We start from the raw sequence: 15,295 nt of genomic DNA on the forward strand, positions 1-15,295 counted from the left end.
TCTAAGTTACTCTTTAACAATTTTTGATTTGCAAAAGACATGCATATATGTAACTACTACTTCATTTTTTTTTATAATATATGTAACTTCAAAATTTTGTTATATCACAAAAAAAAGAGAAGTAGACGTCATATATATATGCCAGCTAGAGCAAGCGATCCTTGTACCCCAAAAAAAAAAAATGCAAGCAATATTCCGGTGTATCTAGAGATCCTTATTAGGTCAAATTATTTCAGCCACTGTTTTTATTCTCGGCGATGGAAAGGTTCTAAAACGGTCAAGTCAGACTACTAACTCAATTAATTATGGTTTATCAGACTATCTGGTAGATATTTTCACTGGCTTCAAGTATAAATTAATAATTTTCTGTCCAAAATAAATATTATTATTAAGAAAAAAAAAATTTATTGGCTATGCCTGATTTCATAGCTTTTCACTATCTAAAAAATGAAATAATTGCATCGATTGCTCTGTAATTGATCTTACATGGTATGACAGCTGATTTTGCTAGCTTTGCGCGTGATGGAAGCATTTTGATGACTTGGGAAAAGGTCCTTTGCAACCAAACAGCACTTTAAAGGGACCATATATACATGCTCTTCCTTCACCTTTTTTTTTTTTTTTTCCTTTTTTCTTTCTTGTGGAATAATTTATTAATACTCCTTGATGCGATGTTATAGAAGTGAGCTATCTTCTATTCAAACCTAGCCATTTACCTCATGTTTTATTTATTTATTTATTTACGTGGGGTTATGGCACGCATGAGGAGGTGATTTTTCTTTTTTTCTTTCTTTTTCTTTGGCTCTTTCTAGCGGAATTGAGGATGGGAGGCAGATCCATTGCATGGTGATGGACGCTTTGTCTGAAACACCATGCACTAGTTGTAGCAGTTCGCCTTAAATCTCCCTATCCAAATAAGGACGATCCACTTCATTTTCAGACATCATTAGCTAATTCACTTGACTTTTCTCCCTTTGAGTTTTTAGGATGTGGTCAATCGTGACCAAATACAGTAAGGAGTCTAATGTTTAGAAGAAAACTACACATAATTATTATATCAATGAACGTCGTCAAAAAGTACTCCCAACTCGTTTCAATAAATAAATAAATAATGCCAAATCCACCAAGCTCTGAGTTTCCATAGGAATGGGTCCCCCAGCCATTGATCTTCCACTATAATTCATGCAAGACGCATGCAAGTGTGTTATAATTAGCGTTTTGTTCTGAGAAAGTTGAGTGGAGAGAACTCCTTCAACCTTTCCTTGCCTTCCCTATAAATTGGCAAGGGCTTGATGCTAACTTCTCATCCTCATCCTTCATTATCCCTTCATAAGCATCAAAAAGGACCATATATCCTCCATACCTCCTCCTCTCTCTTCCTTGCTAGCATCACCTAATTATAACAATTATTTACATAATTATAACAACATTATAAAAAATTAAAAAAATCTCATTAGGAAAAGCTTTCAGGGAGCCTAATGATCTTACCACTACAATATCATATGTTACAAAAATGATGTCAATGATTTTCTCCGTTCATGAATTTAAAAAATTAAACACATTTCATGATCGATCAAAAGTCTCAACCATATTCAGTTAAATAATCTAAGTAAATGTTTTTCTTCCTTTTCCAAACACCTAGCAGCTTACCATTGTGTTACATAAAACAATATATTACGGTTGTTACATGGAACAATACATGACCATGTGACAAAGTCCCATCCCCAGCTCGAAGAAGTAACGAGCCGGATTCAAGACCATATTGGCCCATTGAATTTTTTTTTTTTTGATGGAATAGGAGAACTCTGTGCATGGACACAGAGTCACCAAAATTTATTCAAAGTTAATGTACAAGTATAAATTACAAAGATTACAAGAGAAATAAAGCTCAGTAGAACAAAAAGGATTCTTTTCCATTTAACAAATCTGCTGTCTAAAGAAGGATAAGAAAAGCACCAAGGAACCAGCAGAGACAAAAGGAAAACCATTAAAAGTAGTCTTCAGGGGAAGTTCAGAAGGTAACTAGAGAGAACTAAAGTATCCACTCCCAGGAGAATGTGATGATGCTCAAAAGGTATTCAGAAGAGGTGCCGGAAAAGTCAGAGGAGGTGCCGTGAGACTCAGAAGTAGAGGAGCTATCATGGAATATGCCTCGTTGGAGAGGATTTCTTCATCATGGTCTCTTCCACATCCGACACACGGCAGCAAAGAGGAACACCACCAGGTACGTCGAGACATCAGGGACAGAAGAAGCAGGGGAAACTCGGGAAAAGCTGCCAGTAGGAAAACACCTGGCTTCATCTTCATTGTCTCCACCAGCAGAGATTCAAAGGAGCATAAATCAGCCAAAGTAAGCTATCCGGGTCAGCTCAGGGACGAGAAAAAACGCCCATAAAAAAAACAGCCAAACAGCAGTCATAAAACACCAGCAAGGAAGACTCAGAAAAATTGTAACAAAGAAGAAATCACATGAGATCAGTCCAGATGAAGCATCATTGTCTGCACCAGCAAATTGATCCAGAAAAACAAAATTAACCATGGAATAAGCCACCAAAATCAGTCCAAATCCGAGAGAAACCAGCCAATTCCTTGAAGGAAGTAAGGATGGACCAATCTAAAGTTAAATCGATACATACCAAATAGATCAGCAAACCGCAGCCACCAAGTAAATAATAGCCGAAAAGAACCATGATAGCAATTCTTAGCCCAAATCGAGAAAAGATCAGGTAGATTATAAGGTGGAAGATAAATCAAAAGCTTAAAACAGATAACATTCCAAATAAAAGCAGCAAAAGGGCAAGTAAAAAACAAATGATCCCTTCTTTTTGGAGCCCCATCACAAATCCTATATTTTCCTCAAAAAATTTTTCAGCTTTACAGATAAGTCAGCTCTAGTATTAAGTTTATTTAACAGAATGAGCCAAAGAAAGTTTTTGACCTTAATAGACTTTTGCCCCATGGAGATCGATCCTTCCTCTCTCCCTCCACATTGCAAACATAAAAATACTCTAAACGTTCTCAATATGTCCACGTATCTCGGCCAATCATGGCATGCATGCCATTAATTTGTTGCATGTCATTTTCTTGAGTCTGCTAACTAACACTAATCATAACCAAAAGCAAGTAACATCTGCCAAGGCCTAAACAACACTAGATCTAGCTTCCGTGTGCGTCACGTTGTGATTGCGACCTCTTTTTTTTTTTTTTTTTGGGTGTGGGGTAGGAGGAGGGGGGGGGGAGTAAGTATTGCGACTTCTCCTTTGATGGACATGTGGGTTAACGAACCAAGCAATTCTCTCGGTTGCAAACCACCCACCCTGCATGCAACCTAGCAACACTAGAAACCAAATACAATGAACGCGTAGTTTTTAAGCTTGGTCACATACCATGCTTAGACAAACTAGCTGTCCATCTACAGGACCAACGCAAGAAGATTTTTTTGTTTTTGTTTTTTTTTGTTTTTTTTCAAGAAAAGTAGAAGAAGAAGAAGCCCAAATACTTGCTGTCTATCAATAGGACTAAAGCAGCAATAAAACTCAAGTTTTTTCTTTTTGAATAAAGGAGAAAGAACATATATCAAATTATTTCATGAATCCATTGATTCACTTGTTTTAGAGAATGGAAAGAAGCTAGAAAAACATAGACTAGTCTCATGTTTCAACAGTCACTTCAACACGCATCATCATCAAATCATTTGATACTCCAGTTTTAGTCATGCACTCATGCTAGATGAAAAATAAGCTATTCAAGATACATGTGAGCATTCTCATAAAAAAAAAAAAAAAAAAAAGAGCATATGAGCATATAATTTTTTATTGATTAGCAAAAAGCCATTGACAATACCATTACGCAATTACCCTCCAGTTTTAGTCATGCACTCATGCTAGATGAAAAATAAGCTATTCAAGATGCATGTGAGCATTCTCATCAACAAAAAAAAAAAAAGCATACGAGCATATAATTTTTTATTGATTAGCAAAAAGCCATTGACAATACCATTACGCAATTACCCTCACGTAACCCACCATATTCTTTCTTCCCCTTTCTCTCTCTCCACCCTCTGTTTCGCCACCGCCGTTCCCCGGAATCCGCGCTGCTTCCCAACGTTCTCTTTAGCAAAACCACTCCCCATACCCCGCCCTCCAAAGCCTTCCACCCAAAACCAAACAAAAATCGGAGCTTTCCCTCCCTCCTCCTCCGCGATGCCGGCCCTGAACCGCCTCCTGAGAGCCGGCGCTGCCTCCCGTCCGCCGGTGTCGGCGGCGAGGTGGTGGCTCTCGTCGCTGGCCTCCTCGGAAGCGGACGCCCGCGTCTCGGAGAGGCTGGCCCGCCGGGGGCTGCCGGCAAGGAGGGATCCCGGCAGCCGAAACGTGCAGTGGGTGTTCCTCGGCTGCCCCGGCGTCGGGAAGGGCACATATGCCAGCCGCCTCTCCCAGCTCCTTGGCGTCCCCCACATCGCCACCGGCGATCTCGTCCGCGAGGAGCTCGCCTCCTCCGGCCCCCTCGCCCAACCGGTAGTTTCCTTTCTTTTTGCTGATCTAAATGATGGGGACTCGCTGGCAGATTGTAATCTTATCTAAAGATTGCCCCTTTATGTTGCTTTTGTGTCGTTCGTGTTGTTTTTTGGTAAGGGGATTTCAAGGTACTTGTAGGAAGCTTTTGTTTCTGTTGATATTATGCCTTTGTTTTGATTGTGCTTGGGTTGGGAGAGGGTGGAGGCAGATTACTTTCTGACAAAGTTTATACTGGATTGGAAAAGGTTGTTTGGATTCTATTATATTAGAATGATTTACTAGATTATATAAAAGGACAACATTGATAAAATAAGGGGAGCAATCTGAGATGCATATTTTCAGTGTTAGGATTGTTCTAATCCGGCAGAAGAGTAAAGAAATTATGCATTACAGAAGTTACTAGTTGAATATTAAAGCATCAACCAAGAAACTGTATTTTATAAATATAGTGGAAAAATATTATGCTTTCCCTATTCTTGAGTGGTTCATTGGATTGTTTGCTAAACCCTAGACCATTAAATTCCCTTCCGGTATGGTGATTCCTTCAGAGGGACTGTTAATTTGTTGTAAATCTTTGCTCAACCTTGCTCAAGAATAGGAAGGAAATGCAGAAATATTAATGTAAATGACATGTATATGAGGCTGCCTTTTAATTTGTCTTCCTTGTCGTTTAATTCTCTTCAGTACCCATCTATCTTAGTTAAAAACTTGATTAGTATATGAAATCTTCAGAAAATCATCAGTTACAATGCTCAAACAGCCATGATCTCATTTATACCCAGAACTACCAGATAACGAAAAAAACCTCATCATCTCATAAGTTGAACTTGTTTACAGAAAGAATAACAATAGAAAGCTAAGAAGACTTAACTTTTTTATTTGCCAAATATGAAAACACACTCTATTTAGCATATGATCAAGTAGGAGAAATTAGTGGTTCACCGAAAAGATGAAACATTAACTGGAAAGTGGTTACCCTTGAATTCAAAGAGTCACTTTATGTGACTCATCATTAATGTAACTGGCATGTTTCATGGATGTCCAGACTCTTGCACTTCCTTTGGTAGAATAACATCTCATTTACCATGAAATTTTAGTATATGTGATTCATAGATAGAACTTTGAGATAAAATTACAAGTTGAGGTGGCACCAGGACATGAAGGTCATGCCATGACTAATGGGGAAACCAAAACGATTTGTGTCATAATTGAATAAAGAAATATCTTGACTTAGCCAGTGCTTATATTCCTCAACATTTTTTATGAGAATTGATAAAAGTAGGTGACAATAGACCCTCAAAACTTAGGACTTGTTAAGATCATTGGTTGATGCCTAAGATTTATCAAGTGACTCCACATAACGTTGCTTTTAGTGAAATGATGACTTCTAGAGAATTTCTTATAATGGTGAAGGACTCTATGATAAAAGGTCATGCCAAGACTGAAAACCAAAAAAATATCTTGATATATGCAAGATCTCTTTTACAAAGTTTTGAAGCCATGATTGGTCATGCAAGAGATCTAGATCCGCAATCTCGGTATGGGATACCGTATAGGTACATTACTAGTTCGGTACAATACAATTAGTGTGGTATGATATGCATCCCATACTGAGACATTTTTTCTCACTTTTTATCATGGTGTTGCCAAAAATCGGGCAGTAGAAGTTGATATGATATAGTACATACCTCGTTTTAGGGTGGTACTGGGTGGTACGTGTCAATACAGGTCTATATTGATCCAATTGATGTTTTCATACCAATTCTAACATGGTACTGTACGGTACATCCCAAACCAGGCAGTTTGGAGCGGTCCAGCAAACACTGCAAAAGTATAATGAACAGTATAAAGATGTCTTATTTGTCAGTTTCAAGAATTTGTAAAATTATTAAAACTTTATAATTCTTCTCTTTGAATTTCATTCTTGATGTTTTTAGGTAGATTTAAATTTATCCAAAAAATTACCTTACAAACATGAAATAGTTTTATTTTTGTGGGTTGTTAAATGTTAATCAAATGATATAATTCAAGTTGTTAATTTTTCCCATCTTGTTGCATACTTTCTAGTAAGCAGTTCTATATGTTAGTATTCAGGGGATCTTGAGGTTCTTGAGATTGTTTTGCTCACCGCTTGCAGTAACTGAGTTCTCTTCATTTGTTCTGCATTTTACTTAAGTGTGAAGATGTTTTTGCATTTCAAAATCTTGTTGCTTTTTATTGATGCCACTGATTTTAGTTTTCATTTTGTAGCTTGCTGATATTGTGAATCAAGGCAAATTGGTGTCAGATGAGATCATCATAAATTTGTTGTCCAAACGTCTTGAAACTGGAGTAGCTAAGGGTGAATCAGGATTCATTCTTGATGGTTTTCCACGAACAATAAGACAAGCGGTGAGCAAATTGATATTCAAAGGAAACATAAGAAATCATATTAACTTTATATTTTATTTCTTTTAATGTGTATTTGATTCTGAAGTGAGATGACATCAAAGCACCTGGTTTACCTTTTAGTTGATATTACTTTACCTTCAATAGTCATCCACAATCAAATCTGGTCTGACATGTTGCTTCTATCTATATATCTTTCAAAGTTGCATCAAAATGTTTACTATCTGTCCTGTTGCCCCTCATTGAACATTATACACATGAAGCATCATACATCATTGTTGCTACAACTGTTGCAGCTAGTAATGTTCTAGTATGACATTCATGTTGGGAACCAGAAGTGAGTTCTAGTCAAGTAGTATACCTCAAGCTGAAAAATAATGGAGGACATCTAGCTTTTGTTGGAGAAGGTTTCTTGAAATTACATTGGGAAACACAATCCCACTTAACTAATCGATTCCTTGAAAATTAATGTGCAAGTCTTGTCTTATCCATGTGGGGAAGATTCCAATGATCAAGATGTGGTCCATGAAGCTCTGCGACCATCCTCAACCATCTCTCAACATGCTGTCCAACATGATCTTGACAATATTAATGTCATTATCTTTTTTTCTTTACCATTTCAAAGATAATTCAAAGGGTCTAAGGATAATTTATTTATTACATGTTCTTTTATAAATATTATTATATAATTTTTAATAAATATTTTAAAATTATCCATAACTGATATGATACTGTTAAAATCGAGGTTTTAAGTCCCAATGGAATGGGTAAGTCTCAGCCATCTCATCCCGTTTCTGTTACAAAAAGGGACTATGATAGGGTTGGGACTTTGAAACCATGCAGAGAAAGAAACAAAAAGAGAGAAGAAAGAAAGGAAGGAAAGATAAAGGAAAAGGTAAAAGGAAAGAAAGAAGGAAAGGAGAGAAAGAAATAAGCAAAGGAAAGAAAGAAGGAAAGGAAAGAGAAAGAAGGAAAAAATGAAAGAAAGAAAGAAAGGGATAAGAAAAGAAGTAAGAAGAAAAATAAAAGAAGAAGGCAGAAGAAAAAGAAAGGAAGGAAGGAAATAAAGAAGAAAAAGAAAGAAAGGAAAGAAGAGGAGCGACACAAAGGGTACCTACCGGGACACACTCGACTAAGACTGCCGCCATGGGGCAGGATTGGGGTATCCCATTCCATAGAAAAACTAGGACATCCTATTCCACAGGATTTAAAAAACCTTGGTTAAAATATATTAGTTTATGTCAATTTGTTTAAGTGTGCTTATTTTTATAAAAATTTCCAGACTTAGAATTTTGAAGAACAAATGATTGCACAGAAATAGTAGGCTTTTTAATTCATACTTCAAAGTTCATACCAGTACATGTGACATGTGAAACTACTTTAAAAAAATAAAAGCATAGAATTATGTATAAACATAAATAGAAAATATATAATAACAAAACTACATTTAAAGGACTATTTTTTGACAGAGAAATTAACACTACAATTATGAAATAAAGAGAAGAAGAATAAAATTCTGTACTTTGATTAGCAATCACTAATATCTGACGAGGCCATTCAATGACATAATCAGTGTCCATAAACTAAAAGGTGGGACTTGAGACTTGGTTTGATGTAGGAGAAAATAAAAGGAAACTGGAATTCTGGTTGCATTTCTGATTTGGTTTTTATGATCCATGATCCCATGATACATGAATCTTTTCTTCCAGAAGCAAAGACTGGGAGACAGCAGAGGCAAATTGGAACAGTGGAGTTACACACACACACACACAGAGGGAGGGGGGGATCTAAAGTTTTTGTTTTCATTCGAAAACTAACATGCACTGACAACTGTGAGTAGAATTTTCAACATATAGGTGATGGGCTCCATGAGATATGAACTCCATTAACCCACTAATATAGGAAATAGACAGCCACACAAATGAGTCAATAGAGATGGATCTCAGGAATGGTGTGGTGAGAGGGGCATTTGCCTCCTGCCTCCCCACTCCCACTCCCATCCATGTTTGGACAAGAGACCACGTTTAAACTTAGGATGCCAATAGGCAGTCAGCAAGAGCTACATTCTGGTTATGCACCTTAGGCTTATGCAACTACAGAACAACATCCCCTGGACATGAGCTAAGTCCAAGGCATGTATTATAAACAGAAATCCAAATAAAAAAAGTCATTGATAATAATGTTTAAGAGCACAAGGTTTGATGCTCTGATCAAAACATTATGACGGTGTAACTCTGTACAAAGATAAAGAGAAGAAAAACCAGGCAAATAGTAAGAAAATCTGAGAAAGTTTTTTTTTTTTTTTTTTTGGTTTGGGGGGGCAAGGGGGGGGTGTTGGAGGGGGAAGACAGGGCAATACAAAATTTTGAATGGTATAAGTATAAAAGATAAATATTATGTGTATGTGCAATCTAATGGGTTAGGTGATATGTATCTGAGATATGTTGCTATAGAAATTCTGATTTCAGCAGTTTCCAGCAATGCCTAACAATTGGAGGCATTTAAAGCTACTAGCAATGCTATCCGCCTGCACCTTGATGTCCCTTATGCATCTTGTTGTAGCTCGAAATCTGTCCATTAACCAGATCAGTAGAAAGTAGCAAAAACTGAACCCCCAGTTATGGTCACTTTCACACAGTTCAGGATTCAGGAGACCTGATGTCTGGTGTAAACTATGAGATAAGCAAAATCGTTTCTTTCCTTATTCAACAATAGGTATATCAAGGCATTACAAACATCAGCATCAAACTTAGCAATTTCAGAAATTAAGTAATGTTACAAACATAACAAAACACTAGCATGAGCACCAGTTTCCATCCCTTCTTCAAGTGATGAAGAAAGGATATGACAGCAAACTATTAAACCGTAATCCATTGCTCACCTTTGAAATCTCTGAAACACTGGTAGAAGATAAAATGCCCCTAAAGAAGCTTTCCTGGTTTAGATAATTTTCCATTGTTATGTCTAGACCAAGGTAGTATTATAAATCCTGCATCGAATAATGACTTAGTGTTCGACTCTGGAGTTTTCTTTATAAATTTGGACAAGTAAGGTGAGGTCAAACTTACTGCAATTGGGAAATCCTTTGGATGCTAAGTAATCAAATATTTTCCACTTGAAACTTCCCAATGAATTGGATTAAGGTAATTTGCGGGAATGCTATCAGAATTAGATGTCTGTACCATCTCTATCTCCTTTACTTTAACAGTTATGTGGAGCTCCACAGATAAAATATCAATGTCATATTGGTAATCCAAACTAATCTTGGTTTGCATATCTTCTCTTATTGATGCTTCCACACAAATTAATAACCCTATGAGCACATCTTTTTCTGATTTTTCAGGAAATACTGGAGGGAGTGACAGATATTGACCTGGTTGTGAACCTTAAGCTTAGAGAAGATGTATTGCTTGCGAAATGCCTTGGTAGAAGGATCTGCAGCCAGTGTGGAGGGAACTTCAATGTTGCCTCCATCGACATCAAGGGTGAGAATGGGAGGCCTGGTATATTCATGGCCCCACTTCTACCTCCTGCACAGTGTATGACAAAGCTAGTTACCCGATCTGATGATACTGAAGAGGTGGTAAAAGAACGATTACGTATATACTATGAAATGGTAATGCACCCCTTCTTTATTTTTTTTAAAGAATGATAAATTTAATTCCAAAAATAATTTAGTTGCATTGATATCAATTTGCATTAGATGACTCCATAAATGTTTCATGGAAATTGCTCTTTTTCCTAATATTTCTGTTGTTAATATTTAGTGCCTGCTTTCAAGCACAAACCCTTTCAGAACTAGCTGTAAATGTTGCCATATCTTCAAAGTTCTCATTGCTTGCATGCGTGAAAAATCATTATTGGTAGGCACTTTCAGACTTTCAGCTGCCAAAAACTGATAGTAGGACTGATTATTATCAGACCACAATTATTATACAGGACAGATGTCTTTTATACCCAGTCAATAAGCATTTGCTGGAGCAAGCAAAAGACACCGTTTTTTGTTGTGATGCTGGTGCTGGTGATTTTCCTTTTTGCTTTTGTTTTTCCCCTTTTTGGTTGGGTTGGTGGGTGGGGGTGGGGATGGGGGTTTGCACTAATATCCAAAATAGGTTTGATTTGACTTTGAAAATTCCAAGCTTTGTTATTCTTTAGGCTTATTTCATCAAAACTATGGTTAATTTGATTGGATTAGCTTGATCAATTGACAGATATATTGGTTGGTGGCTAGAGAGATTGAACCGTGAAAGCTTGTTTGTCACCTTTAATTTTACATGACCTCTCTAGTAAACTTCTAAGTTCACTTATCATGACCATATTGGTCAAATTGGTGATGAATGTGTCATACAGAATTGTGCAGTGTCAAGCTCTAACTTGAGGAAACTAAATGATGAGGATGAATACCAAACATAACCAAGGTACATTAAATTAAATAATTTGACCATTTTTTCTACTTGTTTGTTTAGTTCTGAATTGAAAATTGTTGATTTTAATTATTGATACAGCATTTGGAATTAATTATACCTATACAAATTTTGAATTCATGTTATTGCTTGTGACAACAATTAAAAAAAAAAATTACTTCACCATGTTGATGGCTTTCTCTGGTGTTCCACTGAGGATGAGGAAGGTTTTAATTCTGATGAAAATATTTTATGTGCCCATGCTTTCATAGAAAATAAATATCTTTTTACTGCATTGAAATTCTCATTATAATTTTAAGCAAACTATGAGTTGGTATATTCTTTCTAATGTACATCTTTGTTTAAGGTAAATGTGCTAGCCAGGTAATGAGTAAGGAAAGCTAATCACACCCACATAGATAAGACAATAGGAATAATCCTGTTCTCCTTTTTAAAAACATGTTGGTTGGAAAACTAATAAATCATTATATAAACTGAAAGATGATATGGACCTATAGATGCAGTGGAATACTGATTATGACAACACAAACTTCCATTGCTGAAATTTAACATTGATAATTTGTTCCCCTAACCCTACAATATTTAGCACCATATGTATACACAAGATGCAAAATAATACTACTGGATGCAAGAAAGGAGGGTTGGAATGACTGACATTATGTAGCTTAGACTAAGAATATTGAGGGAGCAGGAGCAGAGAGATGTCATCGCTCTAAGGCATAAGCAGGTTAGGTGTGAAAAGTTACCGATCCCTGTTTCATAGGTTTGTCTCTGTGCTGGTAACTTAGCAGTGCTGCGCGTGGTCAAGAAAAAGTAAAAGGTAATTGTTAGTTTTCCTAGTTCAAGTGATTGGGCCATGAGATGGGCAATATGGTGGGAGACTGTTAATTTTGGCTTGTGCGGCAGAAGGATACTGATGAAGAATGGGGTCAGGAAGTAGTGCAAGAAACAATGCAAGGTTATGGTAGGTGGACATGGTGCAACCAGAGGCGGAGTAGATGGGATGAGGAGGTCACTGTAGCAGGAGCGACCACATTGAGACGGGAGGCACACTATGATGAAAGAACAAGGAGGGAGCATGGGGGGATGAGCTGTGGACATTCCTATGTGGCGTAACATAGGGCATGGTGGAATTTGGTGGGTACACTGCAAGGTTGGCCGGGCACCACAATGGGAGGTGGCACAATGATAGGTTGTGAATGGGGAGACATGGCATGAGACGAGGCTGGCAGTGGAGGAGTTGGGAACATGGTGGTGATGTGATGGTAATTGGTGGTTGGGTGAGCGTGTATGGAGGGGGGGGCATTGGGTTTTATAAAGGGTTCATGGTGTCAATGAAGACAGAGTGCAAGAGTAAGAGAAATCAAATGGTGATGGGAGGTGAAGGAGGAGAAGGAAATGTGGTGGGAGGACATGGAGAGAGGAGATTGCTTTCTTTTGCCATTTATATTGCCATTAATTACCAAAGCCTGGTATTTTATACAGGTCCCTGGGTGCCCTGCCTTAAAGTCAATAATCTGAGTCATAAAAGAGAATGGTATTTAATTTTACTTTTGAAATATGGAAGATATGTTACCAATGCACTATAGCTTTTTGCCATATAAATATATCAGCATTATAATGCTTTTGCCTGTATGCTAGTGTTCTAGAAACTAAACGATTCGCTTCTGCAGAGCCAACCAGTGGAGGAGTTCTACCGCAGCCGGGGGAAGCTCTTAGAGTTTGATTTGCCAGGAGGGATCCCGGAGTCTTGGCCAAAGCTGTTGCAACTTTTGAATCTTGAAGACCACGATGACAAGCAATCTGCAGCAGCATGATCATAAGTCAAAGGTCGGTGATTCTCCGCATGTGTCTTGTACATGCTTGGTATTTTTCAAGAATTTTTTTTGAATAAAATTTGTAACTCAGCCCATCATTTATAAAGGTGTCAATTGTCTTGTGTTTTTTTTTTAAAAAAATTGGGGAAACGTGTATTATGGAAGTAAGAGGATAGCTTAAGATTATGATTGCTGATTTTTCCCCCCCTGATAGAACTAATTTTATGTATGTACTGATTTTGATCTTATAGGAATTGAATTTACGCTGAGCAAGTGCGTAATTTCTTCTGCTTCTATGTAGTTTCGCAAGGATATGAACTGTCATAATCCGATCATGAAGTGACAAAATGATGCAGAGGCTCAAGAAACATTTTTGGTTATGTAGCTGCTAGTAAGCCTCAAGTGCTCCTTTGAATTTTGAAACCGAGGTTTGGGAGTTTGCCAAGTACTGGATAAGCTCTAAAGCCTAAAACTGAACCAGAGAAACTAATTCTAAGTCTGGGATCTGACCAGACCAAAAGAGTACATTGCTTTTTGTTCTTCAGCAGGATGGCTATTGGAAACATCGGGGCGCGCTCGCGTGGAGATGCATCTTTATTTTGGTCCAACCCCTCACAAAAAACTTACCGTGCGTCCAACCTTCATTACTAATCGTTTATCGTAGTCTTCATATGCTTTTATTAAAGCAATGGGACAAAACTTCTTTCTTGAGTACTGGAACTAAGTCCGAGAGGGGTTTTTTCTGTGCTGTTCCTGCTGCTGATTGGATAGGGAGTGCGTATCTACTGTGGCGTTTCGCCCATTACTTTGGCACTCGATGTTTGATTGGGGATTGCCTCACCTGGATTGGACCAGTGAAATTCCTGGTTGGACCTACCTGCTGCTACATTACTGGTTTCTAAAGAGCCATATAACTCAGAAAGCTATTGACTTGTTGCATATGCCCTGAGTAAAATATTTTATATTGACGAAATGAGAATTCTATTTTTTATTTACTCTGGCAAGAATGCTTTATTAGTTGTTGATCCACTCACTATGACATGACTTGTTAGTCATGATTACCAGATTTAAAATACTAATCTAATCTTGTATGGGCAACACCATCATGCAACACCCAGCTAGCCCAGTCCTTCGGCCAACCGGAAAGAAAGAGAGTGCATCTTGAAAAGTTTTAGCGTGCGGATGCCATGTCCATGCTAATGATGTATAGGCTTGTAAGTAAGGTTTGCAGTGCCGGTGGCCGTATCAGTCAGTTCACGATACGATATGATTTTATATCATATCGGATCGATGCGAACTAAAATAAAAAAAAAGGGCCGAATCAAAAGGAGAAAAAGAGAGAAATAGAATGGGAGGGAAAGGAAGAAAGGAAAGAAGAGAGGATGAGTAGAAGGGGCCATTGGACGATTTTTGGTTGGCTATTTGACGGTGCAATCCACGCGTGTGGTGTCACGGATGTGAAACAAGGTGACCTCCTGTTTCACAGAATTTTTTTTAAAAATTTGAAATGTATGTGAAGCTAGCAAATGATTTACCGATTTCACTGTTTTTATTTTTTTAAAAGAAATTAAAAAATAGAAACGAACAATTCGATTATCGATTTCATTGATTTTAATTTTTTTAAAAAAATCTCTTAAACAGTAAAGCTGGCAAATAATTTGCTGGCTTCAATATTCATCTCCATTTTTAAAAAAACTCGACATGTAAACAGGAGCGACAGCCCTTGTTCCGCAACCGCTATGCCATCCGTACGATTTTCACCGCTTGCTAGCCACGACGGCTGTTTGAAAACCTTCGACAGTCCTTCCGCCGTTCCATCCTCCTTCTGGTGAGTCACTTTCTCTCCTCACCCCTCTCTTTCTTTCTCTCTTGTTTAACAGTCCGATCAGACGAATCGATAGATGACCCTCGGGTTGTCATAACGGGCCACCGCTGACCTCTAGCGGCATCCTCTCTCTCCCTCTTTTGCTCTCTCTCTATTTCTATTTTTCTTTTTTTTTTTTTTTCGACACCGTCGTGTGTCATTTTTTTCATCACAATTATTTTGATCTTTTAATGGTACGATTTGATACGCTCTAAATCGGTCAATTCGGAACGATTTCAAATACCATGTTTGTAAGTATTTGCGCTTTCAGAGAATGCTTCTGGTGCG

The 15,295-nt window shown here is 37.6% G+C and overlaps 1 protein-coding gene across 4 annotated transcripts; it reads left to right on the top strand.

Annotated features, from left to right (window-relative positions):
- Positions 1-3,953: 3,953 nt before the first annotated feature.
- Positions 3,954-14,134, top strand: LOC105035499 (adenylate kinase 1, chloroplastic). 4 transcript variants are annotated; one of them, XM_010911073.4, is made up of 5 exons: positions 3,954-4,514; positions 6,765-6,905; positions 10,246-10,518; positions 11,253-11,320; positions 13,000-13,137. In XM_010911073.4, exons 1-4 carry the CDS (start codon positions 4,203-4,205, stop codon positions 11,313-11,315), a joined length of 789 nt encoding a protein of 262 aa, XP_010909375.3. In that variant the 5' UTR covers positions 3,954-4,202; the 3' UTR covers positions 11,316-11,320; positions 13,000-13,137. The 4 variants fall into 4 exon arrangements, with proteins under 4 accessions (XP_010909375.3, XP_010909373.1, XP_010909374.1 ...); XM_010911071.4 differs by lacking the exon at positions 11,253-11,320 and adding an exon at positions 13,395-14,134 and having other exon boundaries at positions 3,963-4,514; positions 13,000-13,156; XM_010911072.4 differs by lacking the exon at positions 11,253-11,320 and adding an exon at positions 13,445-14,134 and having other exon boundaries at positions 3,963-4,514; positions 13,000-13,156.
- Positions 14,135-15,295: the final 1,161 nt, after the last annotated feature.

Source organism: Elaeis guineensis, chromosome 12 (assembly GCF_000442705.2).
Source record: "Elaeis guineensis isolate ETL-2024a chromosome 12, EG11, whole genome shotgun sequence".
In the NCBI taxonomy this organism is placed as follows: domain Eukaryota; kingdom Viridiplantae; phylum Streptophyta; class Magnoliopsida; order Arecales; family Arecaceae; genus Elaeis; species Elaeis guineensis.

What these genes read in the sequence shown, in the direction of transcription:
- LOC105035499 (XM_010911071.4), top strand. Translation starts at nt 4,203, where the DNA reads ATGCCGGCCCTGAACCGCCTCCTGAGAGCCGGCGCTGCCTCCCGTCCG. An exon ending in CACGAACAATAAGACAAGCG is followed by an intron (nt 6,906 to 10,245) that starts GTGAGCAAATTG and finishes CTGATTTTTCAG; the next exon opens with GAAATACTGGAGGGAGTGAC. An exon ending in TACGTATATACTATGAAATG is followed by an intron (nt 10,519 to 12,999) that starts GTAATGCACCCC and finishes TCGCTTCTGCAG; the next exon opens with AGCCAACCAGTGGAGGAGTT.